The sequence below is a fragment of the Talpa europaea genome, assembly GCF_964194135.1.
Source record: "Talpa europaea genome assembly, chromosome: 12".
Taxonomy (NCBI): Eukaryota; Metazoa; Chordata; class Mammalia; order Eulipotyphla; family Talpidae; genus Talpa; species Talpa europaea.
In genome coordinates this window covers 5,584,409-5,611,121 of record NC_140079.1, presented here as the reverse complement: position 1 = coordinate 5,611,121, position 26,713 = coordinate 5,584,409, and the positions used below count along the sequence as shown (strand labels likewise).

At 49.6% G+C, this 26,713-nt stretch overlaps 2 protein-coding genes across 4 annotated transcripts in view; one reads left to right on the top strand and one right to left on the bottom strand.

The window, feature by feature from the left end:
* LOC311182543 (olfactory receptor 7G3-like) overlaps positions 1-26,713 on the bottom strand; it is a gene marked incomplete at both ends in the record, with an annotated part of 735,701 nt that overhangs the window by 280,693 nt on the left and 428,295 nt on the right. The gene's annotated exons all lie outside the window — the stretch shown is intronic.
* INSR (insulin receptor) overlaps positions 1-26,713 on the top strand; it is a gene marked incomplete at its 5' end in the record, with an annotated part of 97,151 nt that overhangs the window by 2,990 nt on the left and 67,448 nt on the right. For all 3 annotated transcript variants that reach the window (XM_084251378.1, XM_084251377.1, XM_084251376.1), the window contains one exon: positions 7,736-8,287. In XM_084251378.1, coding sequence (XP_084107504.1) covers positions 7,736-8,287 — 552 coding nt within the window. The remainder of the gene's footprint in view (positions 1-7,735; positions 8,288-26,713) is intronic.

Genomic DNA, 26,713 nt, shown 5'->3' with positions numbered 1-26,713 from the left:
TCCCTCCCACTGGGAAGCAAGTCTTCCAGCCAGGTTTCACCTGCACCTGGCCTTCCTGTGTGCTGTAATACCAGCCCTTTCTTCACGGAGGACCAATCCCTGCTCCAGGCCTTTCTCTGCCCACTTTAATTTACATATAGTCAAACTCCTTCATCTAGAACAAGGGCCAGAAAACCTCACCTTGAGGGCAAATGGCACCTGCTTTTGTAAATAAAGTTTTATTGGCACGGGTCACTCTCATTTGTTTACGCATCATCTGCGGCTGCCTTTGTGCTGTCAGGGCAGAGTCGAGCCTTGTGATCCCAGGGCTCACAAAAATATTTACACTTTGGTCCTTGACAGGGAAAGTTTGCTGGCTCCTGACTTAGACAAACTCCTGGAGCAGCGCGGTGACATGCCCAATAGCTGTGTGGCCCGTGGTATAATGTGCATGAGTCCGGTTAAGTGAAGCACCCAGGGGTGCTGCAAGTTCCCCTTGACAGAGAAACTGTATGAAAGACACTTTACACCATTTGCTGCACCGAATAGGTGGGTTCCAGTGGTGGGAAAATACCAGTGACACTCCCTCATTAGCTGCGTGTGGGCCATCTTAGCATTCACTTACGTTAACAGCCGTCTCGGCAGTGAATGAGGATCCATGCCACTGGCTCTAACTCTAGAACCCCAAAAAAGAGTGACGGCTGTGAGATTTCCTCTCGATACCCCTTGTGTTAATTTCTGTTGAGAATACAGCGGGGCTGGCTTGGTTGATGCTTTTTAATTGGACCGTATTTATGGTTTTTAAGTTAAAATAACAAGTAATATATTCCCATCACAAAAAAAGTTACAAACGTTTAGAGGAGAAACAAAGTCCTCCTTCAATACTTTGTCTCAAAAGCCCTGCCCTCTCTGTTCTGGGAGGCGACTGCGCTGTCAGTTTGGCCTGTATTTCTTTAAATTTTTACATTAAAAAATTACACAGCGAAATTCACTTTTGGGGGTCCAGTTTTGACCCATGCACAGGGATGTGTGCCCACCCACACACTGAAGATACAGGACAGTCCCTTCCATCCTGCAGACACTCCAAGGACCCCTTTATCTTTATACCGTCCCCACCCCCCCCAACTGTTCTCCATCTCTGTAGCTTTCTCTAGACTTTAGATATCTTATAATTGGATTAATATTCTTCATATCGAACATTTAAACTTAAGTACTCATTAGATCCCCAGTATTTACAGATCCCATATTTCTGAATTTCCCTAGTTGCGAGAGGTTATTGGAACCCCCAAATACACAAAGGTGGTCATTTCCACACATGCCCAGAGCAGAGAACAATCTCAATCACCTTTCCCTTCCGCCCCCATCCCAGCCTTTTTGACTCCGCACCCCCACTGTGGATTCACACAGCCCTGGAGGGACTAAACAAGTGTCCTTTTTGTGGTTATATTTGGTGCTGTGTTTTGTTTTATTTATTTTTTTTTTGCATTTTTTTCTTTTTGACTTTGCTGTTTAAAACGACCCCTCTCCCAGTGCGAAGTGCTGCTCTGGCGCACGCCAGGCCTGAGAGCAAGGAGGCTGCACCAGGCCTCGCAGAGAACACGCAGGAGTTGGGCCAGTGCTGCCCAGTGTGGACTGGGTGCTGGGTGCTGTTGACTGGCTCACCGTGAATGAAACAAGCTACATTGCAGAGGGTGATCTCTCAGAGAAACGTGACAAAGCAAAATGATGTACTGATGGATGGATGGAAGCGCTGTGGCCAGCGGTTTGCAGGAACCCACCCTGCGTGCCCCAGGTCTTGCTAAGTCGGTGTTCCAGGGGAATTTGCAGGACATGGTTACTGAAAATAATTAGAAGTGTCTGTGGGTGGTTTCCTATCACCGTGGTCTGAAATGTGTGGATTTGGCTTATTGGTGCCCATGTACAATCCCTTGTTGGCACGTATCCCTTTGGGCTGTTTTCATCTGTTACCCCTGGGAAAGTCCAGGACACGGCAGGGGGCCTGGCTGGAGTTTCACAGAGGGGGCCCCCGTGTTCTGTTGGTGCTGAGAGTGACTCTCAGAATTTGAGCTTCAGAATTTCCAGCTGAGCATGATTTGCTGTTCTGTGTTTCAAAATGTAGACTGGACATGAGTCCCAGGTAAACTGGTGAGAATTATGGTCTGATTTCATGTTTGAGTTTTCTTTCGGCTTTCTGCTGCTGTGCCTCACCTGGTTGATGCAGCAGCCCTGCCTTGGGCTCTCCAGTGCCTCCGTGCAAAGCAGGTACTTTCCAAAACTGCATCTGCTAGACGTGTGGGAAAAGGTGGCATTTGGACACCAAGGGGTAAGACATCCCCACCCAAGCAGACAGAAGCTATTGGAAGCATCTTCAGTTACATCTTTCCCAGGATTTTCTTTGATTTCCACATCTCCCATGGCTCCTTGCCAGTGCTTGGTTTGTTCAAGCCTCACTTCCTTGCTTTTTATTCATTTTTATTCCCATTTAATTTATGGATGACTTTTTGATTATAAGATCAAGTCTCAGAGCCAAAATTCACAGGTGTGAGGGGCACTGGTAGTGAAATTGTTTTTCCCTTCTTGACCCCTGGCTGCCTATTTCTACTCACTGAAAACAACCGGTGTGATAATTTATGTGTGTGTGTGTTTACCTTCCTGGAAAACAGTGTTTGCCTATAGAAGATAATAGGTATATCTATTCCCTCCCCCTCACCCCCCGTTTTTACCTAAGTGATAGTATATCACACAGTCTGGTCTTCTCCTTGCTCTGTCCTTAACAGAATATCCCAGATAGCTTTCCATATCATCTGTAAGGAGCTTTCTCGCTCCTTTTCACAGTTGCATACTGTTCCATCCCATCAGAGATTGGCAGACTAGGGGGTCCAATCTGGCAGGACACCAGCATTTGTGTGGTTCCTGAGCTGAGAATGGTGTTTACATCTTAAAATGGTTGAGCAAAAACTACCGTCACTTCACGACAGAGGAAAATTAGATGAAATTTGAATTTGAGTGTCTCTAAATAAGGTTTTATTGGCGCACGACTATGCCAGTTGTCATGGTTTTAGTGCTACAAAGATAGAGCTGAGTAGTTGAGACCCAGACTATATCATTCACAAATGGAAAATATTTACTATCTGGCTGTAGCAGTTTTCTAACCCCTGCTGGAGAATGTATCCGATCACCTGGAGGATGTGGTAAAATGCAGATTCCTGGGCCCTGCACCCAGAACTTCTGATCTGGAGCCTGGGGGAGCCTGAGCATCTCACACATCACATGTGTCCGGGCTTGAGACCCGTGGCATCGTGCAGCCAGGCCATGATCCACTGAGCCAGCCCCTCTGCTGCACAACTCTGTTGGCTCAGGTCTGGGCTGTGTGGACAGTGCTGGGTTGAATGACCACGCATTCACAGCGCATGTGCCAACCTACTGCAGACTAGGCCCCTCAGGTCCAAGGGAGCTGCATTTGTGAAACTGCCCCTTGTCCTTCTCCGTGGTGGTTTCGTGTCTTACCCTCCAACCCCACACAGTCTGCACAGGCCTCCGGGGCCTCCTGAAGGCCCTCAGATCTCCTCAGAGATGGCTTCCCCGTGACATTCATCCTTACTACCATCGCCACCTGTGCACCTGCTCTCCCACCCCGGCGACACCCACCAAGTGCAAGTCCAAAGAGGTGAAGTCATTTGCTTGAAGTCACACAGCAACCAGTCGGCATGTCTGTCCCCTCTGTTGCAGTAACATCTCCCTTATCTGTCCTGATACTTCCCTTACCCAGCATGGTGCCTGGCACACTGGTGTGCCCAGCAGACATGGATTGAAAGTAGTCATTTTCACAAGGCTGACTCTTTGGCTCCAGAGGTTGAGTTAGGGCCCAGATCTGCTGCTGTCTTCCACAGCTTTTCCAGCCATGGAGAACCTTAATGGTGTCCGGTTACCCGGAGTGAGTAAGTTGTCATTTCTGAAGGTAGTAAATCTGAAGGAAGGGGTTCCATGGTCGTCAGCGTGAAGTGCTGATGTGGTGGCCAGACCCCGGCTACCTGTGCTTTGGAGCTCGGGCCACGTGATGCCCGATTACAAGTGAGGAAGCAGGTGCACAGAGACTGAGGACGTGGCCCAGGGTTCCCAGTGGCAGGCGTGGGTGCTGGGGCAGGTTTCTAGTCCTCCCTAAAGCTGGGATAGGTGACGGTCAGGCCCCTGACCCCTTGTTGGCACAGGACCTCTGGATTTAGGAGGAAGTAGTGCTTAACCTGGAAAAAATGCAGAGGGGAGCATGTGGTCCCCAAAGCAGGTCATCAGGGTGTATTTGAAGAATGTTGCGATTAGGAACGGGGACACTCGTCACTGGAAGCGGAAAGAATGTCCCGTGTGCCCAGACTTCCTGTCGGTGCCCCTTGGAGAGAAAACCAGGGGTCGGGACTCTTGGCGAGGAGGTCTGCCATCATTCTCCTCGCCATGAACATTCTCAGATTCCACTGGCTGGGCAGGAAAGTCTGGACCAGCACTTGTCTGACAGAACATTCTGCTTTGCCAGAAGCATCCTGTTACCTGTGCTGGCCTGCGTAGCACCTGTTGTCTCCAGGGGGCTTGTCAAATTGTGGCCAGGGTGACTGAACTTTTACTTTCATTTAACTTTAACTCATTTAGGTGCAGATGTACAGCTTTTTACTTAGCTCTTTTAGATGTACAGAAAAGAAGACTCCTTTCTGTTGCTGGAAAACCCTTTGGTATGTCTGGAATCATTTCTTTTCTAGTCAAGTTTCATCGATAAAGTTTCAGGGGTACATTTCACGAGCGCTACATCTACAGGCTGAATATTTCTGATGAAAAGTTAGCCTCTCAGTCATGCCCTAAGTGTGAAACCACGTTTTGGAGGCACAGTGTGAAAAAATTCCTGTAGAGTATCTTTTTCAGTATTGCTTATGTTCTCAAATGAAGTTTTGGGATATGCTGGATTAAATAAAATAGACTTGATTTCACTTGTTTCTTTTTTCCCCTTCTTTTCCCCTTTGTTAAAGAAAAATTAAGATGCTATATAGGGGGGCCTCCCCTGTGGCGCAGTGGTTGAGCGCTGGGTTGCGAAGCTGCCCGCGGCCTCTGCGGCGCCGGTTCGATCCCCGGCTGCTCCCCGGCCACCAGAGGAGGGTCCCACATGGCGCGCAGACCTCTCCTGCCGCCCGCTGCTCCCCTCAGCAGTGTCCTTCGGTCCTTCTGCCTGCTCTGCTCCCCGCTCTGGCTCTGGTGAATTCTCTCACCCTCCCGCGCTTCTGACTGTACCCAGTGCATGCATAAAACAAACAAATAAATAAATAAATAAAACATGCCTCTATTTAAGAAAAAAAAAAAAAGATGCTATATAGGGGTGATATTCTATTTTATTGGATAGTGCTGCCCCAGACCCCACACACCCCCGTCACCTGCAGCAATGGTGCCATTCCAGGCGGGACGGGAAAGTGACAGTTTTACCATTCACTCCTTCATGTCTCAGATGCTAGCTTTTCATCAGAGATGTTCAGCCCGTATATGTAGGAACACGGCCGATGGCTTTTCCACCATTTGTTTGCTTTCTGGTTTTTTCCTAATTTGTGAGTCGTTAGCAGGTAGTTCTCAGGGTGGATTTTTAAGAGGATTTACTACTATTCTTTAGCCCAGTCTGTTTGCCTCCGAGATATTGGTTTCATGTCTTAGAATAAAAGAAGTAGGGGCTGTATACTGAGCCTCCTCTTCCAGATGCTGAGGGATGTGTGTGTGTGTGTGTGTGTGTGTGTGTGTCGATGGGAAGAAACTGTCTAAACAGTTCGATTCCAATGAATGTCAACTTGAGCGTAAGGGGCACAGGAGAAGATAAAGGTCCAAATAGGTTTATGGACGAAAGGAGACAAGAGAAGTTTGCCTAGAGGCAGCCTGGATCTAAACTGGATTTTTTAAAATGGTACCATTGATTAATTACTTAATTAATCTACTTATATTGAGGTTATGTTGGTTGACATCATTGTTCCCATAGTGCTCCTGCCACCAAAGCACCCCTGGCCCACCACCATCCACAGTGCTCCCCCATTTTGTATTGACTCCTCCCCACCCCTCTGGCCGGGGACTTGAAGTATGAGGAGCTGGGTTTAGAAATGGGGAGCTAAGACAGAGGTTTGCAGTCACTGGGGCTAGTGCCACCCTGTCCCCTGCCACGTGCCGTGTGTACCTGTTTCCACTCACCACGAACCAGAGTAAGAGGAAAGATTCAGTTCCTCAGTCTTAGCCACTTCGCAAGAGCTTGAGAGCCACATGTGGCTGGTGGTCTCCAGAGTGGACAGCACAAATCTAGAACATTCCCATCATCATGGGGAATACTGTGGGGCAGCCTTGCACGAGGTCAAGTGTCGCCAAGCTACACAGCCTGAGGGCAGGATGCTGGTCCACTGCTACTTTTTTTTTTTTTTAAGATTTATTTTATTTATACAAGAACCAGGGTATAAGCCAGAGGCGCGGGAGGGTGAGCGGATTTACCAGAGACAGAGCAGGGAACAGAAGAGGCAGACTGATGAAATACACTGCTGAGGGGAGCAGCAGGCGAGACAGGAGAGGTCTGCTGCGCCATGTGGGTCAGCTCCCTGGCTGGGAACCAAACTCATGCTACAGAGGCTGTGGACAGCTTCATAGTGCTGTGCTTAATTAACCCCTTGCATTCACCAGGGAGGCCCCTAAGGCTACTTTTGTAAATAAAGTTTTATTGGGACACAGCTCCGTGCACTGATGCACCATTGTCTCTGCTGCTCTCCAGCCACGGCAGCAGAGTGCAGACTCGGGAGACTGACCACCAGGCTGAGAGTATTGACTACCTGAGTTCTTATAAAGCATGCCTTTGCACCCCTGCCCAGTCTAGGGAGCTGAGGCACAGAGTCTGGAGATGACTGTGACACGTTTGGGAGAAATAAGCAACAACAAAATAGATAACTTTACCTGTGTACACACTGCTGGGCGTGGCTAAAGTGTCTGCCTGATGTCACTCACCCTTGCTGGGTCCCATTGTAGGGAGTGGCAGGCTGACTTAGGGTAGAACCCTGAGGGAGGTGCAGGATGGTAGGGAGCCCGGGGCGGGGGGTTTGGAGTGTGGAAGGTCCACCTTTGGGAGAATGGGCATGTGGGGGTGTTGGTGCCAGCTCTCTGGGAAAGCCTTGCCACACCCGGTAAAGGTAATTGAGCTTTGGCTGACTGCCTGGAAGGGGCTCGAGGCAGGAAGAGGGGACCCGAGGTGGGAGACCCGACAAAACCCATCCAGCAGTCCTCACCACATTTCTGCTGTGGGCACCTCTATCCTCCTAAATCCATTTCCTGGAGCTCTCCAGTGTTGCCTCCTCACGGGCAGTGCCCCCTCCTCGCTGCACCTGCCGCATGACTCAACCCCCTGTAATCCCACTGTCTCCATTGCGTCATATCTGATGTGATGATTTTAAGGCTTCTAATAGGTACTGCCAAAGGAATTATTTTCTTTGCCTTTTGAAAGTAATTACTTAGGCACAGACATTTTACAGAGAATGGCACTAATCAGGGCTGGCTGTAGAATTTATGGAGCCAAGTGCCGAGTGAAAACGGGGGGCCCCATTCTCAAAAACGATTAAGGATTTCAGGGTGAATAAAAGAGAATGATGCCACGGACAGGGCCCTTCGAGGGTGGGATGTGTGTCGCACCCCTGGACCTGTCCCTGCAGCAATTCCCTGCCCCTTCCATGTCGTGCTTCTCACCCGTCCCGCTTTCTGCTGTCTCCCCCAGTGTGTCCCGGCATGGATATTCGGAACAACCTCACGAGACTTCACGAGCTGGCAAACTGCTCTGTCATTGAAGGACATTTGCAGATACTGTTGATGTTCAAAACGAAGCCCGAGGATTTCCGAGACCTCAGTTTCCCCAAACTCATCATGATCACTGATTACCTGCTGCTCTTCCGGGTCTATGGGCTGGAGAGCCTGAAGGACCTGTTCCCGAACCTCACTGTCATCCGGGGCTCGCGCCTCTTCTTCAACTACGCGCTGGTCGTCTTCGAGATGGTCCACCTCAAGGAGCTTGGCCTGTACAACCTCATGAACATCACCCGGGGCTCCGTCCGAATAGAGAAGAACAATGAGCTCTGCTACCTGGCCACCATCGACTGGTCCCGCATCCTGGACTCCGTGGAGGATAATTACATTGTGCTCAACAAAGACGACAACGAGGAGTGTGGCGACATCTGCCCAGGCACTGCGAAGGGCAAGACCAACTGCCCTGCCACCGTCATCAACGGGCAGTTCGTGGAGCGGTGCTGGACACACAGCCATTGCCAAAAAGGTAAACCCGCGTGCAGGGTTCTAAGCTGGTTCTCACGCCTTGTTCCGAAAGCTTGTTCATTAGTGAGAAGCTGGAGGTCACTGCGCTGGGGTGGCCTCCCTGCACACATTCAGTGTTAATAGCGCAGACTTGGCGGCCACACGGCCAATAGGACAGGAGAGCAGCCACCAGCATCACAGAGCGAGTGGGCGGGGCCATGTTTCCAATAAAGCTTTATTGACAAAACCCAGGGTGGCCTGGGCTTTGCCAGCTCCGGTGCTGGACTTAACTGTCCTTTTGCTGTGTCCAGGCATGGTAGTGGAAGACATGGACTTTGTTGTAGAAAAACAAATTCATTTCCTGTAGAAAAACAGGTGCATTTCTTATCTGGTTATACAAGTAAGATTGCTCGTGGTGAGTCTTTGGAAAAAGACTTGTGTAGAGGAGAAGCAAGATGGCATCCTTAACCCGCAGTGTCCACTGCTGAGAGCCGTTTATTGAGCCTGCTTCCAGTTAGTGGCTCTGCAGGGCCTTCATTACTGGACTTCTCCATGGTTGGGTATTTTGATTATTTCCAGTTTTCACAGGAGGGTGAACATTTTGGGGTCAAAGCTTTATGGAACGTCTGTTTCTTTAGGTTTTACTTTCCAGAAGTGAAATGTCTGGGCCCAGATTCTTGATAGCAATTGTCAAGGGGCTCTGCGGGGCTGTGGACGCCCTGGCCAGGATGGAGTATTATTTGAGAAGCATTTGGTACTTTCCTTGGGGGCTGCTTGTGTGTTGTCCCTGCTTCTTTTTTTGTCTCTCGTTGCTGTCAGCGTTGAACCTTTTAAAACACGTTCATCATTTGGGTTTTCTCTTCCTGTTCTCCTGCCTTGTCCATTTATCGTTTAGTGCCTTAGTGACTTGTGAAATATTAATCTCTGTATGGTTTTCATAGATGGAGGCTGCTGCCCCCTGCCAGTGGTGTCCTCAGACGTGTCTGTTCAGGGGTGAAAAGGCTCAGTTGCCAGAGGTGCTTGGAAGCTTTGTGGGGCGCATAGTGGGATCTTCACATGTCTCCTATCTTATTTCACACTTCGGGAGCCCTCTCTGTTCATAAAATGAATGTTTCTCTCATATTTTCTATTTTGATTTTGATGACTTTCATTTTTAAAAAGCATTCTTTCAAGGCGTTTGGGGTCTATTTGCGTGTGTGATTCAAAGGGATGTCCGTTACCCCAAGTAACCACATAGGGCCTCACAATGCAGGCATCTGCCCCGTCATAGCTGACTCGAGGTCCGCCTGGCTTAATAAAAGACGGCTGGGATTTGCACCAAGTCTGAGGCACCATAAAAGCATGTGTGCTGCGTTTGGGGTGGGGGGAGCAGGGGGGCAAGCTGCTTCTACTGGGGATCGGGAAAACAATCAACCCTTTCTTGTTCCGGTGCTGAGTTCTCCAAGTTTAGGTGCTCGTTTGAGATGTCCAGGCTCGGGAATCTGGGGCTGTATGACGTTGTTGCTCTGTGCCTCTAGTCCTATATTGGTTTCATCACAGTATCCAGAGGGATATCATCTGTAAAAATGTCCCCGATGTTTCGAGCAGATTTTTTTTTTTTTAATCTCTTGCTCTGGAGAGTGGGGCTTGTTTTTCCAGCTGTGGGAGCCGACCCCGGGGTGGGGGGGCAGAGCTCTGCATGTTTGGCTGAGACCTCCACCCGCCAGGTTCTGGGGTCCCGGCGTCCAGCATTGATGTCACTCTCCTGGCTTGTTGTCGTGGCGGGGTCCCCTTGTCCTTCCCGGTAACAGATGCTAAGAAATGATTGTTCTTTGAACTGGTGTCCCCGTGTTGACTACAACTCAGCTCTGGTTTTTTTTTTTTTTTTTTAATTTTCTTTTACGTTGGTTAAAGGTCAAAATACACATAACATAAAAGTTACCACCTTCATCTTAAGAGACCCTCAGAGGCACTATGTATGCTCTCAGCACTGTCCAGTGTCACTGCAGTCCACCTCCAGAACTTTCTCACCTTCCCAAATGGAAACTCTCTCCCATTAAACACTAACTCCCTGCCTGCGCCCCCTGCGCCCCTGCGCCCCCAGCGCCCCAGCCAGTGGCACCTCCTGCTCTGCTTCCCATCTCTGCAGATTTGATTCCTCCCAGGACATCAGCGTGTGGGATCACCTTTGGGATGTCCTCAGAGCAACCAGTGCGAGAGTCTCTACAAGTCCCTCCTCCCCTCACCCCCCAAACAATGATGCTTTTGCAGAGTAAAGGAAGGTCCTCAGTAGTTAATGGTAGATAAAGGGGGGAAATTACGGTGTGTGACTTGAGATGCTTCATCCCATCAGCTTGTCTGTGGATTTGGGATACAGATGCCAGAAGAAGCAAAACCCCAAGAGCCCGGGATGGGCAGGGGGCACGGCTGTGTGCATGGGCAGGGTGGGCTGGGGTGGGGGGTGACGACCTCTCGCCTCGTAGGCCCAGGGAGGGAGCAGCCCTGCCTCCTCCAGGCAGACCGACGAGCGGCAGATGTGGACACTGACTCTGTGGCTGAGTGCGTCGGGGTGTGGGGCAGGTTACAAGTTCCACCCCACCTCTGGGAGGAAGCGGGCTGAGGTCTGTCCCTTGACGACACCCTGCTTGAGGGGTCATTAAGGCCACAGCCTTCTCCACCTGTAGCAGCTTCCTCTTCCATGAGACCACATTCTCTGGAAAACAGGGCTGAGGCAGTCCTTGCTGTGTCCCAGCACCTGTCCTGTAGCGTGACAGTGACCCCATCAGCCATTCATCAGCACCAGCGTTTATTGAGCACTCATTATGTGCTGAGAACTGGACAAGCGCCGCCTCCCAGAAGCCTTGCCCCAGCCCGTGAGGGTGTGTCACTCCCATTTGACAGAAGAGGACACTGGGGCCTGGGTGGTCACTAAGAAACTTACTCTAGTAGATGTTGCTGGAAAATAGTTTGACCTCAGGCTTGTCTCATGGAAGACCCTGCGCCCCAGGGGAGCCGGCCATAGCCCTCGGGCCCATGCCAGACCCCGGTGGTTTTTGAATGGTCCATTATATTTTAAGATGATTTGGTCAAAAAATCTAAATAATGTTTTTTGAGAGGTGAAATGGTAGGCAATGGACATTTCAGCTCCTCTGCTTTGAGTTTCGCCTCATGCATGACAGTCAGCCTCATGCACTCACGTGTTGCCCGTGGCTGCTTTCGTGCTGGGAGTAATTGCGAAAGAGACTCTGTGGCTCTTACAGAGAAAAAAATATCTGACCTCTATCCTTGGCTGTGCACCCTGTAAACCTGAGGGGGGCATAGAGGTTGGTTTCATGGAAATTTGGGCCACCTAGCATCGGGTCAATCCAGTCCTCTCCTTGGCAAAGTCTGGGACACCATTCTTGCCCCTGAGAAGCTCTTGGCTTGGCTGGGGAGTTAAGAGGCAGGAGCAAATCATCCATTCAAGACAGCCCAGCCAGCAGATGTCACAAGGCAGGCCCCCCCACTAGGTGAGTCATCCCATCGGTGGTTCTAGACACGTTCCGAGCTGGAGCACCTGGAAATCATGATGTTCTCTAGATAACACAGCAGAATATGGATACATTAAATTCCTTTGTGCCTATGTCACTGGAGTTTCTTCAGAAAATGGAAAATTCTAACATGTGCATGGGGGGATTGAATAGAAATAAAAGAGGAGAAACTGGTACCATGAGCTGTTTGAGCTTTTTGCTTATATTTATTATTTTTTTTCCCCCAAAGTTGTTTTTAAAGACTAGGGGAGAATGAAAGCATCATACTGAGGACATTCTGCTGCCTTTGTGCTTTTGTCATCACCGAGATAATTGGAATTTTTTAAATGAACCTGTCATTTTGGAGGTATTGGCCATGCACAGCTCACATGTTTCCAAGCCCCCGGCCCTCCCGGGGTTGGTGGTGGCTGCCTTTGGCATTGACACCTGGAGAGAGAGGGTTTCTGATTAGAATGGAGCCAAAAGATGTGGTTTAGTTTGGGTGGCAAGTGATGCTTAGGAAAAGAGTGGAGGGAAGGGTTTTCTAGAGGGGAGGAACAGCAGAGCACAGAGGCCGCTGGTGGGCAAGAGTAAGGAGGCTGCTTCTCGAGTTAAAGGCAGGTGGGACCCTGGTGTGCTCTGAAGGGAGGCCCTTCCGCTGCTGGCGGGGAGGTGGGGGGCGAGGCTGCTGGGCATGTTCAGGGTGGGCTGTTTCCACCTACATAGAGTGGACAGCTGTGCTGTGCCAGGTGTGTTGCTGAACCCCAAAGTCCTTTCTGAACTGGAGAGAAAGTCAAGGAAATAACTCTAGGGTATAAACCGGGTAAACAGAAAGCATTTCTGGTAGGTTCGTGAGGCGCTAGAGAGAGGTAGACCAGTTGGCTGTGCGGGCGCGGGCGTCCTGAGGACGGCACCACCAGAGAGAGGGTTGGTAGTGAAGACACAGACCTATGGTTCTAATAAATGCCCAGGTCCTGGAGGTGCTTGGAGACACCAATTTAACCCCCTTTTTTTTTTTTTTTTTTTCTCTCTAGTTCATTATAAGCAGTACTATAACAGAGGTACAGAGAAGGTGCAGGTTGGATGGATCTCTGGTTGGGGGTTTGTAGGAAAAATGAGGCTGGAAAGGCACAGGAGGGCAGGACTGAGCTGGGTATTGACAAGAGAGGAGTTTGTTGGGCCTGTGTTCAAAAGGGGTCTAGGGAACACGAAGACAGGAAGTCAGAATGGTATATAAATCAGTGTAAAGATCATCCAAATAATGGAGTAGAGAGGTGATATGAATAATTCAAAATCATGTTTATTTAGTCAATTTAACCCCCTTTTTGTCTAGAGAAATAAACTGGCCGGATCCTCGGATCCTCCGGAAGAAGGTGGGGTAGAGTTAAATACGTATTACGGGAAGGTGTCTCCTGTTGGCTGTATGGTAACTTGGTAACTGGTCTGACGAGTTTTTCTTTTTCTCCCTCCCTCTCGGTGAAATTCATTGACCAGTTATTTCCCCCTGTGTCACCAGACCCTTTGTCAGAATTAAAATCTGTTCCTTGTGACTGAACGCCTGAAATGCCCCAGGGGGGCCCGGGACCTCAGCTCCCATCAGACTGGGGACCCAAGGTTCTCAGTCGTCTCTCTGCCCCTACGCCTGAGAGAACCTACCCTTTCCCAGCAAATACACCCGATGGGGAGCTGAGGGCTCCTCGTTGCCTCCCGTATCTCCTCTCCCGTCTGGTCTGTCTCTTCTCTCCTGTCTCTCCCTCCCTCTCCTCTGTCCATGCCACCTATCCCCCTTCTCCCCCTCTTCCCTCCTTCCCATCTCCCTCCCCTCTTTCTCCGTCTCAGGCTCACGTTGTGCTAACTCAGGCAAGTGTCCGCCCACACCAGAAGGTAAATAATGTCAAGGATGGAAACAAACAAGTAAGAATCGCTTTCCTCTGACCCCCACTGCCTGGCATAGGTGGGCATATAAGGAGCAGCAGATCGGGCCACCTCCTTCCATTCCAGGTTGGCAAGTGGACTGAGGTCCGCCACACTGCTCGGAGCTGTAGGGCTCAAGGCAGGGAAAGGAGCATGACCATCAAATTGGCACTGCAGAGTACCTGGCAGATGAGCTTACAACCTCACGTGCCCTCAGGCTTTGGGTGGATGTAATTTGAGTTTTTATTATAGACGTTTCCTTGCATCTTTTTGTCCCAACAAATAATGTCTGCCATCAAGAAAGAGAGCTTTGTCTGTGGAGTGTTTCCAGGTGCTCTGTGGAAGGAAATGTCTCACTTGGAGATCTGTGGAGTACTACTTAGCAATTAAAAAGGAATGAGTCCTGATGCAAGCTGCAGTGTGCATCAAACTTCAAGTCATGTGTAGTGAAAAAAGCGAGATATAACAATCACACATTGATTCCATTTATATGAAATGTCCAGAATAGGCTTTATCTGTGGAGTGTTTCCAGGTGTTCTGTGGAAGGGAACTTCTCACTTGGAGTTCTGATAAGGACAGGATTCCAAGTGCTGACACCAAGGTGAGTTTGTTGACCCCCTGAAGTGCTGTCCGTAGGCACACGGGCCTGGGCTCCTCCGCCAGCCACCTCAATAGTGGGTTTTCACATTTGCAGAGAAACTGGACATCAGAGCAGGAGACCCACAAAGCAAGACGGCTTGATCCAAAGCAGTCAAGCTCTCCCTTCTTTAGCAAAATGCTTCTTATCCTGGTAAAGTACACACGAGACTCGCCATTAGTGAGTTCAGACAGTGGCCGTGCTGTGCAACCATCACCACTGATTCCAGAATGTTTCATCACCTCACAAAGAAACTCTTTGCCAGTCACACCACACTCCTCCCTCCCGCTACCCTCCAGTAACCGTTAATCCGCTTTCCGTCTCTGGATTTACCTATTCTGGACATTGCATATAAATGGAAGCAATGTGTGACTGTTAGGTCTCGCTTTTTTCACTACACATGATTTTGAGCTTCATGCAAGTTATAGCTTGTATCAGGACTTCATTCCTTTTTGATTGCTGAGTAGTACTCCATTGTCTGTTATGTCATGTTTATTCCTGTACCTGCTGATGAACATTTGCGTTGTTTCTACCTCTATATTATTGTGAATAGCGCAGCTACAGACACTTGTGTGTGAGTTTTCATTGGAATTCCTCTTTTCAACTTTCTTGGGAATATAGCTAGGAGTGGGATTGCTCAGTCACTTGGCAATTGTATGTTTAACTTATTGATTAAGGTTTCTTTTATTCTTATTTGTTTTCACTTTTGGTTATATTTTTAAAGAAGCCATGTTAGTATCAATGAAAACGCAGATTCCGAAAACCACACAAAACAAATGAGTAGCCTCATGGATTGTTCTAAGGTGAACATCCTTATAATCCCTACCTGGGCTGAGAAATCACACTTTGTGGGCAACACTGTCCCCCTCCCCCTCTCCTGTCTTGTGGAGGCCAATCTGTGTCTCGGTATAATTTTATCACTATAAAATTTGTGAGAATCACAAAACAATGTATTTTCATCTTGCCCGTTAAAAAAGATTGACATGTCTCTCTGGGTCTATGGCAGTGGTTCCCATTTGGGTGTGATTTGCAGTTGGCATTTGGCAATATCTGGAGATTCTTGGTGGTTACAAGTTGGGGAGCTACTCCTGGAATCTGGTGGGTGGCGACCAGCACCCTGTAATGCAGGCAAAGCCTTGACCACCAAGAATTACCCAGTTCCAAATGGCTGCACAACTGAGAGACTTGTCTACAGATTTATTCTACATCCTTCTCCTGTACACTCTCCCTGCCCCGTCTGGCGCAGTTCAGCGTGGCCTCCGTCCTTTGGACAGGGAGCAGGGTCAGGCTCTGCTTCTGACCCTCTGGTCCCACCCCCACCCCAGCACCCTTCACAGCCAGTCGTTGTCAAAGGGGGTCACTCTGGCCTCTCACCCCTTGAGCATGGCTGTGGGTAAGTAGTGTACTCTTTGTTCTGTTTTTATTTTTTGAAATCTGAAAGTTTAATTATGTAGGCAAACAGTACTCGCTGACCTCCCTTTTTGGTTTATGATAAACAAGGTGTGGATTGAACTTCGTCGTGAACCTTTGTGTTCTTTACAAAGGCAAGTTTTGCTAAGAAAATGATTTTATAAGTGAGTGAAGTATGAGGGTCATTTGCAAAGGAATTTTACAAGGGCAGGAAAAAAACCAAGAAGCTGACCTTAGGATTCTTGGTTGTATAGAAAACAGGATGGGCAGGAGGAGACATGCATCAGGATGAGGTCAGAGGAATCCAAACCAGAGCTGAGCTCCCAAGTGGGGATGAGTTTGGTGAAGACAAAATGTGGCCAGGTGTTCAGGGGACCTCCACGTGGTCAGAGAGGCTTTGGCTGAGCCCTGCAATGGGAGAACCTTCCATTCTTCTCAGACGTTCTTCGCAGTTCTGAAAGGAGGCCTTTGAGAGAGAGCACAAGCCTTGTCACTGCGTGACTTCATTTTGGGACATTGATTTTTGCTCATTGGGAGCATTCACAAGCGTCTGTTGATGGGAATCGCACATATCAGCAGTGGAAATTCGGTAATTGAAAAGTAGGAGTTGGAAGCTGTGAGAGGAGTTGGAAGGTGAAGGACAAGTTGACACCGAGGCCTTGGGAGGAGGGCTAAAGGAAGCTAAGGTAGAGCCAGGTCATAAGAGTTCTGAATTCAGAATCAAAGACGTCGCAAAATGACATGCGTGGCTTTCCCCTTGACCCACATGGCAAATGCTGCCCCCAACAAACATGTCTCCGCTTTTCCCCACCGGGGGACGGAGATCTTGAAAAGGTTTTAGCTGGCCAGGAAGGGTCCCCGGCAGTGGTTCTTCAGGATCTGTTCTTGCTGACTGAATAAGTATAAACCGCCTGGGAGTTTTGTTTATTTTACCTTAGAGGTAAACTTAGAGTATTTATAGATGGCTTTTCCTAGGTCTGGTTGTGACCCAGTTTTCCTCACCCTGTTCCCTCTTAACATCTTCTGTCGCTGAATTGCTCTTCTCCTGCGTGCGTGGGTGGATTCAAGGAGGTGAGGGTGTCGGGGGTCCTACCTTTAGTGACAGTGTGGAGCCAACCGGCTGGGATTCCAGAGCTGGGCTGCCCAATAAGGTAGCCCCACATGTGGCTATTTAGGTTTAAGTGAGTTAAAGTTGGATAAAAGTCCAGCATCTGCTCCTCACTCACACACACGGCATTTAGACAGCATGGATGAAGAGCATTTCCATCATTCTAACGCTCTGTGCAGCACTGCCCTGGGGCATTCCAAGTCATGGTTGTGGAGAGTTCTGGAGTCTGACAGACCTGGGTCTGAGTCCTGTGTCTGTTGTGTGCCATGGACCAGCTGGCTAGCTCTCTAAGCTTCTATTTTCTTCAACTACTGTGAGAAAATGGTAAAGGAACAGGCGTCAAAAGATTTTTTCTTCCTTTTAACTGATGTCCTCTCCTTTGATAAAAGTGAAAATCCCATCCTTCTCTCTACCGTGAGTTTCTTTCTTCCCTTAAATATAAAATGTGACACTGGAGTTTTTTCAATCTCTGTACCCCCTTGAGAGTCCCTGCATAGAGGAAGGAGTGACTTGGGAAAGGTGAACACAACAATGAAGCTATTGTAGATACATCTGAGCAAGAAGAGGAACAAGGAAGGGCAGGTGTGTTGACTGGACCGAGAGTGTCATCTCGACTGCAGGCGGCCAAGAGTGAGGAATGTGTCTGCTTTGCGCTGACCTCCTCTCGCTCGCTCTCTCTGGGAAAAAGGGAACAACATGCTTTTCAGCCTGAGCAGAATAGGGGTGTGGGTAGAGAGGAAGTAGACTCAGGATGGGGAAGGGACCGAGGGGCAAACTCCGCCTGAATGTCCGGCTCAGCGTTGAGTGTCGTGGTCAGCTCAGGGTTGCCAGTCATGGGAACCCACTCAGACTCACTGACACCGCAGCGGTGAGGTTTGCTAGGAGGACAGAAGGTGCATGCTTGGAGTTTGTGTCAGCTAGCATTTGCTGTGTAACAGACCCCCTGAGATGTCATGTCTTTACACAACCAACATTTGCTTTGCTCACGAAATTAATGATGGTTGTGGATTAGCTGCCTGAAGACAGACTGGATTCTCTCACCAGTGATCAGCGGGTGGGATGGTGGGGGCACGAATGGGGTGTGGGTGCATCAGGGGGCTGGGTGATCCAACATGGCCTCACAATATGGCAGGCGTCAGTGCTGGTTGTCAGCTGAGATGCTTCCGTTTTCCTTCTCACCCTCCAGTAGGCCAACTTGCACTTGGACCACATGATGATCTTGAGTTTCCAAGAGCAGTGAGAGATCACGCTCCAGAGCCCAGATCTGTTGGCACTATGTGTGCTAATGTCTCATTGGTCAAAGCAAGTCACATGATCAAGGCAAGCTGGAAGCAGAGAGGGGAATATGGCTTCTACCTGTTTGATAGGTTGAAGAAGAATCTGTAGCCATTCTTGCCATCTACCACGCAACCCCAGGGCGGGGAACAAAGTAGGAAACATGAAACATTTTAGCCAGGACTTAGAGCTCAGAGAAACACCAAGATTGTACATGGTGTAACTGAGAACCAAAAATATTTCTGAGTAGTTATTTCATTTCCTGAAATCTAGTTATCGAGGAATATATACTCTTTTCTCAATGGCCCTTGATGTTTTCTTTCCTTATTAAATTCCACCCAAACCCACTGAGTGCTTCTGGGATATCAGTTCTATTTCATTCATCTGTGTCTTTTCTTGCCCTTATGCTATACTGACTTAATTACCATAGATTTAGAACATGTTTTATTAGTAGTAGATCCAATTTTTTCCTGATGCACTTCTCCAAAGTGTTCATTGTTTCAGTTGAACTAAAGAATCTCCAAACATACCTCCTCCCACGTACATAAAACCCATTGAGATTTTGATTTAAAATTTTCATTATATATAAATTAATTGGAGAAATCAATACCTTAATATTTTTCCTTCCCATGCAGATATGTGATTATTTTTTTCATTTGTCCTAATCTTTTCATACTGTTCTTTTAAGAATGTTTATCCTGTATATTTCTTGCTGTGATGATTTCTTGCATTTTGTATTGGGGAGTTTGTTTTCAGTTGTTGCTTCTTTGAATAATCCTGAATCCAGATTTTTGGTGCAAGTGATTAATAAGTTAAACACATTTTTCTGCTCACTGTGTTCAGTTTTAGCCTCTAGAAATTTTGGTCATTAAAAAAATATCCTGTCTGCCCACCATACCTCTCATATCAGCTTTAAATCTTACTCTTTTGCCTAGGACTTCAAAGCTAATATTAAATATTTAGATATGGTATTATGTTACATCCATATTTAATCGATTTCCTAATAGAAAATCATCCTTGCTTTCCGGCGGTAAACCCTGCTTGGTGGTGATGAATTATTCTTCTAGCATAATGTTGAATTTGATTTGCTAGGTTTGCTTTTTTTTTTTTTTTAATTTTTTGTCAACTGTGTCCATAAGTGCAACTCTGCTAGGTTTTTGGTCTGTTTCATTTTGCAATCTCTTCATCAGGGTTTATTGCCTGATATTCTAGCTCCATAAAACTAACTAGACAAGCTTCCATTTCAAATATTTTGGGAGGTCCTCCCTGGTGGCACAAGCTGGCTAAGCACCACACTATGAAGCAATCCACAGCCTCTGCAGCACGAGTTCGATCCCTGGCCGGCCAGGGAGATACCCACATGGTGAGTCAGACCTCTCCTGACTCGCCCGCTGCTCCCATCAGCAGTGTATTTCAGTAGACCTGCCTGTTTTCCCCACTCTGTCTCTGGTGGGTCCTCTCACCCTCCGCACCTCTGACCTGTACCACAGCTCTTGTATGCATAAATAAATAAATCTTTAAAAAAAAGAAAATATTTTAGGATTATAGTATAGGATTAACATTTCTTTGAAAAACTGATTGTTGGAGAAATCAGAGTTCTATAACCTTTTGAAGAAGTAATTCTTTGATAACTTAGAAAAATTGTATGGTAGGCTGTAGGGAATTTAACATAAGAATTTTTAAATTTTCTGGTAGGCTCTTTTTAAAGATTTATTTTATTTATTTATGCATACAATAACTGGGGTGTAAGCCAGAGGTGCAGGTGGAGGTGAGAGGATTCACCAGAGACAGAGTGGGGAGCAGTACAGGTGGATCCACTGTGGGTCAGCGCCCTGGCCAGGGATTGAACTTTGCCGCAGTGCTGTGGATAGCTTGTAGTGCTGAGACTTAACCCCTTGTGCCACCAGGGAGGCCCCAAGGCTCTTTTTGAGTCAACTTCAGGGTTTGCGGTAGAGCAGACTCCAGCTGTAGCAATTATTTCATTGAGATTTTTACATTTAATAGCTCTCTGGACTGCTTGCTATAAGCTTATTTTTATACTCTTTTTTGCCCCTGTTTAGATTTGCCAGTTCTGCTTTGTGTGTGTGTGTGTGTGTGTGTGTGTGTGAAAAGCAAATGTCAGATTTATCAATTCTTTTCCCATCATTTGCTTGTTACTGTTATCTCAATTTTTTTTCACTTTTAGATTATTCTGAGCCATGCTTTTGCCTCCTACCTGTTATGGTGTGAAATACCTGGATTTCTCATCAAACACCCAAGTCCTTTCTGGCATAATTTGGGAGAAATGAATGAATGGATGAATAAAGAATTTAACCTTACTCCTTTAATACAATTGAAGCTCTTAAGGCCATGAATTTACCCCTAAAGATGGCTTTGGCTGGGCTCCCAGGATGGCTGTCTAACATTCTTGTTTTCATTGTTTTCTAAACAGTCTGAGAAGATAAGTTTGATTTATTATTTTTGATAATCATCATCATGAGTGCTGCCATTGAGTGCCTATCTTTCAATCACTTACCATCAATTACCACATTTAATCTTCCTAGCCGCCCTAGGAATTATTCTTGTTTTGTAGCCTGTTGTAACAGCAAATGAAATCCAGCTTGCAGAGGTTAAGTGACTTGCCCAAGGTCAGGCAGATAATGGCATGGGGGTGGGGTAAGACTGGAATTTAGTCCATGATCTGTTTTGATTCTAAACCATGTGCCTTTTGACTCTGCTACACTGCCTCTCCAGTTGAGTGAGTTTTAATCACTAGTTGTTAGGGCTTTAAAAAAAATTAACTTTTTATTTTAATGGGTTGTTTCACTCTTCAGTTGGTGGAGTTTAAAAAAATAAACTTGTGACTTGTAGAGGTTTTGCATTTTAAAGTTGCTTGTGGGTTCTTGGTAGCTGAGTGACGGATCCACTTCTGTAAATACATGGAAACTGGAAGAATAGGGCTCAGAATCTACAGCATCCCAGCGGAAAATCCCCCTGGGACAACATGCACGTGGTGTGTGAAAGTAAAGGCTTAACTTGGCTGGCACGGCATCTCTGTCCTACCCAGTGAGGAGTTGTTTCTGGAGAGTTCTTACTCCACGTTGGCTCAGTTATCCCAGCTGTTCTGTTTCCGAAGACAGCTGGAATTGGTTTTTGCAAATGTACTTTCTCTTTCCTCCCCACATCATATGCTTACGGTTTTGTGATCCTGGCTAGGGGGAGCGAGGGCTGGGCTGGGGCTGCCCTGCCATTTGGCCTCCGGTCTATTTCTGGGCCGTGTCTCAGTGTGGGGGTGCTGGAAGTCAGTGTGACTTGCTGTGACATCAGGAAGTCAAACCTCTCCTTTCAATTGGCCCGTGATTCATCTTTATTTTTACAGGGTTCTATCACGTTAGAAGCATTACAGTAGGAGTTTTTGTTTGAAATCTAATAAAGCTTTTAATCTGCCATCTGGAGTCTGTGTCCCTTGCACTTTTAATTGTTCATGACTAAGCACGGTGTGGGGAGGGGTGGGTTTGGTGATAATGGTAACATCTGCCTGAAGCATCCGTTCCATTACCCCGAACCTCATTTTCTCTGTCTTGGATGCACATATAGCATGGGTGTGAACCCTGGAGGGCTCCCTTTTAAAGATAAAACTCTCTTACTTTAATAGCTTCTGCAATACACAGTGTGCAGCTATTTCATTGTCACACAATTTTACATCATAAACGTTGTCTTAGTTAACACGGACTCAGAAACAAGTTCAAAATTTTTTTAAATTAAATCGTGAGCACAGAGAGAGAACACAAGCGGACTATGTCTTTACTAAGGTGATCGGCAGGGGAAAAATTCTTCATTTTTACTCATATCAGTAGTGAATAAAAGTCACCATTTTCCCCCACACCTTTCCCCCCAACTGATCACGTCAGTCGCTCCTGCTTGGGTGACAGTGGAGGCCAGTGGAGTGCTGCGGCCTCCTGGTGCGTCTTCTCCGTCCCTGACAAAGTCCCTCCTGTTTCCCTGTATTTATTGCCACACTCACGTCATCTTCTGTCTTTCTCCGCCAGGGCTCGTCAGCTGCAGCCCTCCTGCCCTGCCAAGCCACGACGCTTAGATGTTTTTTATTGACACATAATTGACTTAGACTATTATGTTGGTTTTGGGTGGACAACATGATTTTTGACACCTGTACACAGCACAAAAGGAGATTGGCCGTGTCTGGCACCGCGACTCCCTGTGCTCACCCCTTGGGCTCTACCGAGGGGGGAACAGAGCACATGGAGACCAGCAGCCGCCGGGCCCGTGTGGCCGGCACCTGCGCCTCCTTCTTACCTGGTTCTCACATCTCTGAGCTCTTGGGCGAGTACCCGTGAGCCCTCGTTTCCCTGTGTCTGCATGCGCAGCACTACCCTGGGCGTCTGTAGTTCAGGTCAGTTGTAGTGGGAGTGATGCCCAGCTGCTCACTAACCCCTTTTCTCTGTCTTGAAGCATCATACCTCCTGACAGCTCCACCTCCACCAGCTCCCCTCAGCTTCTCAGCTTCTGCCTGGACTCTGTCCCCCCGTCCGCTTGCGTGCTCTCTCTCTCTCTCTCTCTCAAAAGATTTATGTATTTATTTCTACATTCAAGAACAGGTGTGCAGGCCAGAGGTGCGGGGAGTGAGAGGGTTCACCAGAGACAGAGTGGGGAACAGAACAGGCAGATCCACTGAAATCCACTGCTGAGGGGAGCAGCGGGGAGACAGGAGAGGTCTGCTGCGCCATGTGGGTCAGCTCCCTGGTCGGGGATCGAACTCAGGCTGTGGCGATGACAGCAGTGAGACTAGCCCCTCAGCCACCTTAGACTGTCCTTGAGTATTTCTGATTTGAATGTCAATTTCCATCTTTAGGGGTAATTCTTGGTGGTCGCCCCCTGAACCAGTTTGAACTGGGGTCTGGTTCTATTCTGTAACCCCTCACCCCCAGCCCAATTTGGGACTGGGCACTTCCTGGCTGCCCCAGGAGTGTTGAAATGCACTGGAAACTACCTTCCCCACCCCGGGGGGCCGGGAAGGGCGGCCAGACGTAGGTGGCCCTGTCACCTCCGGGAAGGTAACGTAACAGGTTTGCTTTATTTCCTTCTGTTTCACGTGAGTGTTCTGTGATTATCGGGACTTTTGGGATTTGAAGAATTTATGTAGTACTTGACGTCCGAAGGAGAATACGAAGTAACAGGCTCAAAACTCTACCATTTATTTGCTCGCGCACTAATAAGCACATTTCTCACAACAGCCCTCCAGGTAAAAGATTTTAGTGTCTCATCTCATAGGCGGGGAAACTGAGGCTGGAGAGGGTGGCCTCCCGATGGCACCATTTTGGACTCCCTCTGTGCATCTACCACACAGCACCTGGGGTGCTGCGCCAGCCCTGAGTCTGGGCATCCCCTTCCTCGGTGTCCCCACCGGCGCCCCCCCCCCCGCCCCCCAGCCTGTGGCCGACACCCCGCCGGCCTGGATGTTGTTGCTGGCCAGTGGAGGGGCGTGCAGGCTGTTTGCTCAGCCCCGTGGAGCCCTGTGCACCCTGGGCAGGAGCCAGCGGGGCTCCTGTTCTAGCTTATTTTGTTTTCTTCCTGATAGAACAAAGTACAGTTTGCACAACCCTTGCGGGCCGGAGGCGGCAGAGCCTGAGGCGAGTGCAGTGCGTGCGGCCAGGCCGGGGGCAGGCACCGATGCTGCAGGCCCCGCACCACAGCACTTCGGGGTGTCACGGGGGCAGGGGGGCCACCTTACTCCAGTCCTCATGGCCCGGGGCACCTGGATGGGCTCTCTGAGCCTGGCCTGCCCGAGGTGACCCTGCACGCGTGTGCCCTGTGGCCTCGTGTCCTGGGGTCACCGTGGAGAAAATTCAGAGCAGCAGGAATGTGGCTGCAGTTCTCCTGGGGCGGCTTTTGGGCAAAACAGTGGGAGATTGTCCACGCGAGCGGATGACCCTGGCTGGTGTCTCAGTCCGCGGGGGCTGCTGTAACAAATGCCCCCGGCCGCGGACCTCACCAGCAGGACGCAGGTCTCCGCTCTGGGGGTGGAAAGTGCAAGAGCAGTTGCGGGCAGGTATGGGGCCTGGTGGGGGCCCGCCGGCTGCCTCCTTGCTGCGCCCTCGAAGCCCTCAGGCTGTTCAAGGGGCAGCTGTGCACACACACACACATGCACACACAAAGCGGCCATCTGGATAAGCTTGGATGGGCTTGCATGCCCGGGTGACCGCAGTAAAGACCTAGAACATTCCCATCACATGCTCCACGCTCACTTGTGCTCCTGGGGGTCACCTCCCCTCCACGGTGCCTTCAGACGCCCCTTCTTTGTCTCTGTCACCGTAGCTAAGTCTGTCTCCCTGGACCTTCAGCCCAGTACGCTCTCAAGCCGGCTCCTCCTGCTCCTGCGTGTGGCTGCCTCTGCTGGCGGCTCGTCTCTTTCAGAAGCAGCGAGGACCGTTCCATGGGGTGGACGCACGACGTTTTGCTTCTCCCTTACCTGTTGGAGGATATTTGGGTTGTTTTGGTTTTTGGCCACTAGGCACGACCTTCTGCAACCTTGGGTTGAGGTGTTGGGTGGACACAGGCCTTCCTCTTGAATACGCATCGGGGAGCAATAGGTTTATGACTTAACCTCCAGGCCCTTGTCCTGAGTGGTCGGGCCTGGCCAGCAGCAGCAGAGCAGGAAGCGGGGGGCGTCACCCATACTGCACAGTGCTGACCAGGGTGTCTCCTGCCTTAGCTCGCCGAGCACACACCCACGGCCCCGTCTTTCCCATGACATGTTCATCTTGTGAGCACGGCCGCTCCGAGTGTGCTTTGTGGACTGAATGTGAAAACCCTTGGCCTGTCTTTCTTCATTTTAGAGGGGCGTCACTCTGCGAGGAATTGTGGATGTTTTCTCAATGGGGACTTGGCTCCTTTACTTTCTTAACAGTGTCTCTGAAAGAGCAGCTGCTTGTTCACAGGGTGTTATTATTTTAATTAGCTCCCGAGCTGTAACTCTGAGACTCTTCCAGAAGCTCTAGCCCTAGGCACAGGTTTGCAGGTTTTCCTTTGTGGTGTGTGTACAGACTGTGTTTTAGACAAGTTTGAGGCTTCCAGAGACACGGCGCAGAAAGTGGAAAATAGCCCTTGCCTCCCAGCAGGCCCCGGCTGCTCTTTCCTGAGTGTGTGAAGTGCGTTGAGTGACGAGCCGGCGTCCATCAGACTCGAGTCCCCGTCCTCCGGCTCTGACGGCACGTCTGTGTGGACACCACGGAGCCCAGCGCAGCAGCCCCACTCCCAGACGCGCCCCGTGCCCCACTGTCTGCACCCCCCCGCCCCCCCCTCCCCGAAGTTCAGTCTTTAGAGCACTAGAGTTCTTCTTGGTGTGAGAGTTGGGAGCAAAGGCTTTGGGGCAGCTTTTCATCACCAAGCACAGGGGCCGAGCTGAGCGGGCCAGACGCTCTGGGGCCGTGGGGGCATAATGGCCGTCCCGGCCTTCCGGGGTCTTTCAGGCTGTGGTTGTGTCTTCCCTGGGCTCAGACTGTCACACGGGGCCAGGGCTGGCGGGGGACTCGGGAGCTCAGTGACCGAGGGAGAGCGGTGGCCCCAGCCTGGCGCGTGGTGTCACCGACGGGGGTGAGAATCTCGGTCCAGACAAAGTTCGGAGACGGTGTTGATGAGACCGTTTCCATGGTTTGAGGGTACGAAAGTGAGTTTTAGAGATTTTGTTTCATTGAGTTAATATTAGTTTACACTGTTGTTTTCCACTGCAGAATGGAGGACCCCCGTCAGGCCGCTTGCCACGGTGCCCCCTCACCCAGGCACCCACAGCCCACCCCACGGGCCTGTGCTCCTCCCCGCTCTATTCTCATCCCTCCTCCTCTCCCTCCTCCTATCTCCCTCCTTTTCCTCCTCCCCTCCCCTCTCTCTCCTCCCCCTCCTCCCCCTCCCCTCGCCCCCTCCTCCCCAATCCCCTCTCCCTCCTCCTCCCTCCTCCCCCTCCTCCCCCCTCCCCTCTCCCTCCTCCTCCCTCCTCCCCCTCTCCCTCCCCCTTCCCTCCCCCACCTTCCTCCTCTCCCTCTTCCCCCTCCCTCCTCCCTTGCTCTCTCCCTCCTCCCCCTCCCTCCTCCCTCCCCTTTCCCTCCTCCTTCCCCCCTCCCTCCTCTCTCTCTGCCTCCTCCTTCCCCCTCTCGCCCTGTTCCCTCTCTCCCTCCTCCCCCTGCTCCTCCTCCCTCTCTCCCTCCTCCTCCTTCCCTCCTCCACCCGCCACAGTAGCTTTCACGGGTCAGTGCTTTGGTCTGACTCCATCTGACCCTCTCTGCTTTCTCCATATTCCAGTGTAAGTGACTCCACCCGGCACTTGTCTTTCTCCTTGGGGCTGATTTTGAACGTGAGTCAACAGCTCCTGGACTCGGGTTCCAGAGCTCCCAACTGCCGACTTTCCCTCTTCCTCTTGATGGTGTCGTATCACGAGGCGTGTCTCTGGGGAGGTGCGCGCAGCCTTTGTACAGTTTGGCAAGTAGTTATCGAGTCCAATTCTGGTCTGGCAGTGGGACATTCCGGGCTCCCTGGAAGGTCCCCCCACGTTTCTTTCCATCCCTCCCTTTCTCTGGGTATTTCTAAACGTCAGCGTTTGCCCAGGCTTTGTTTCTCACAGCTAGG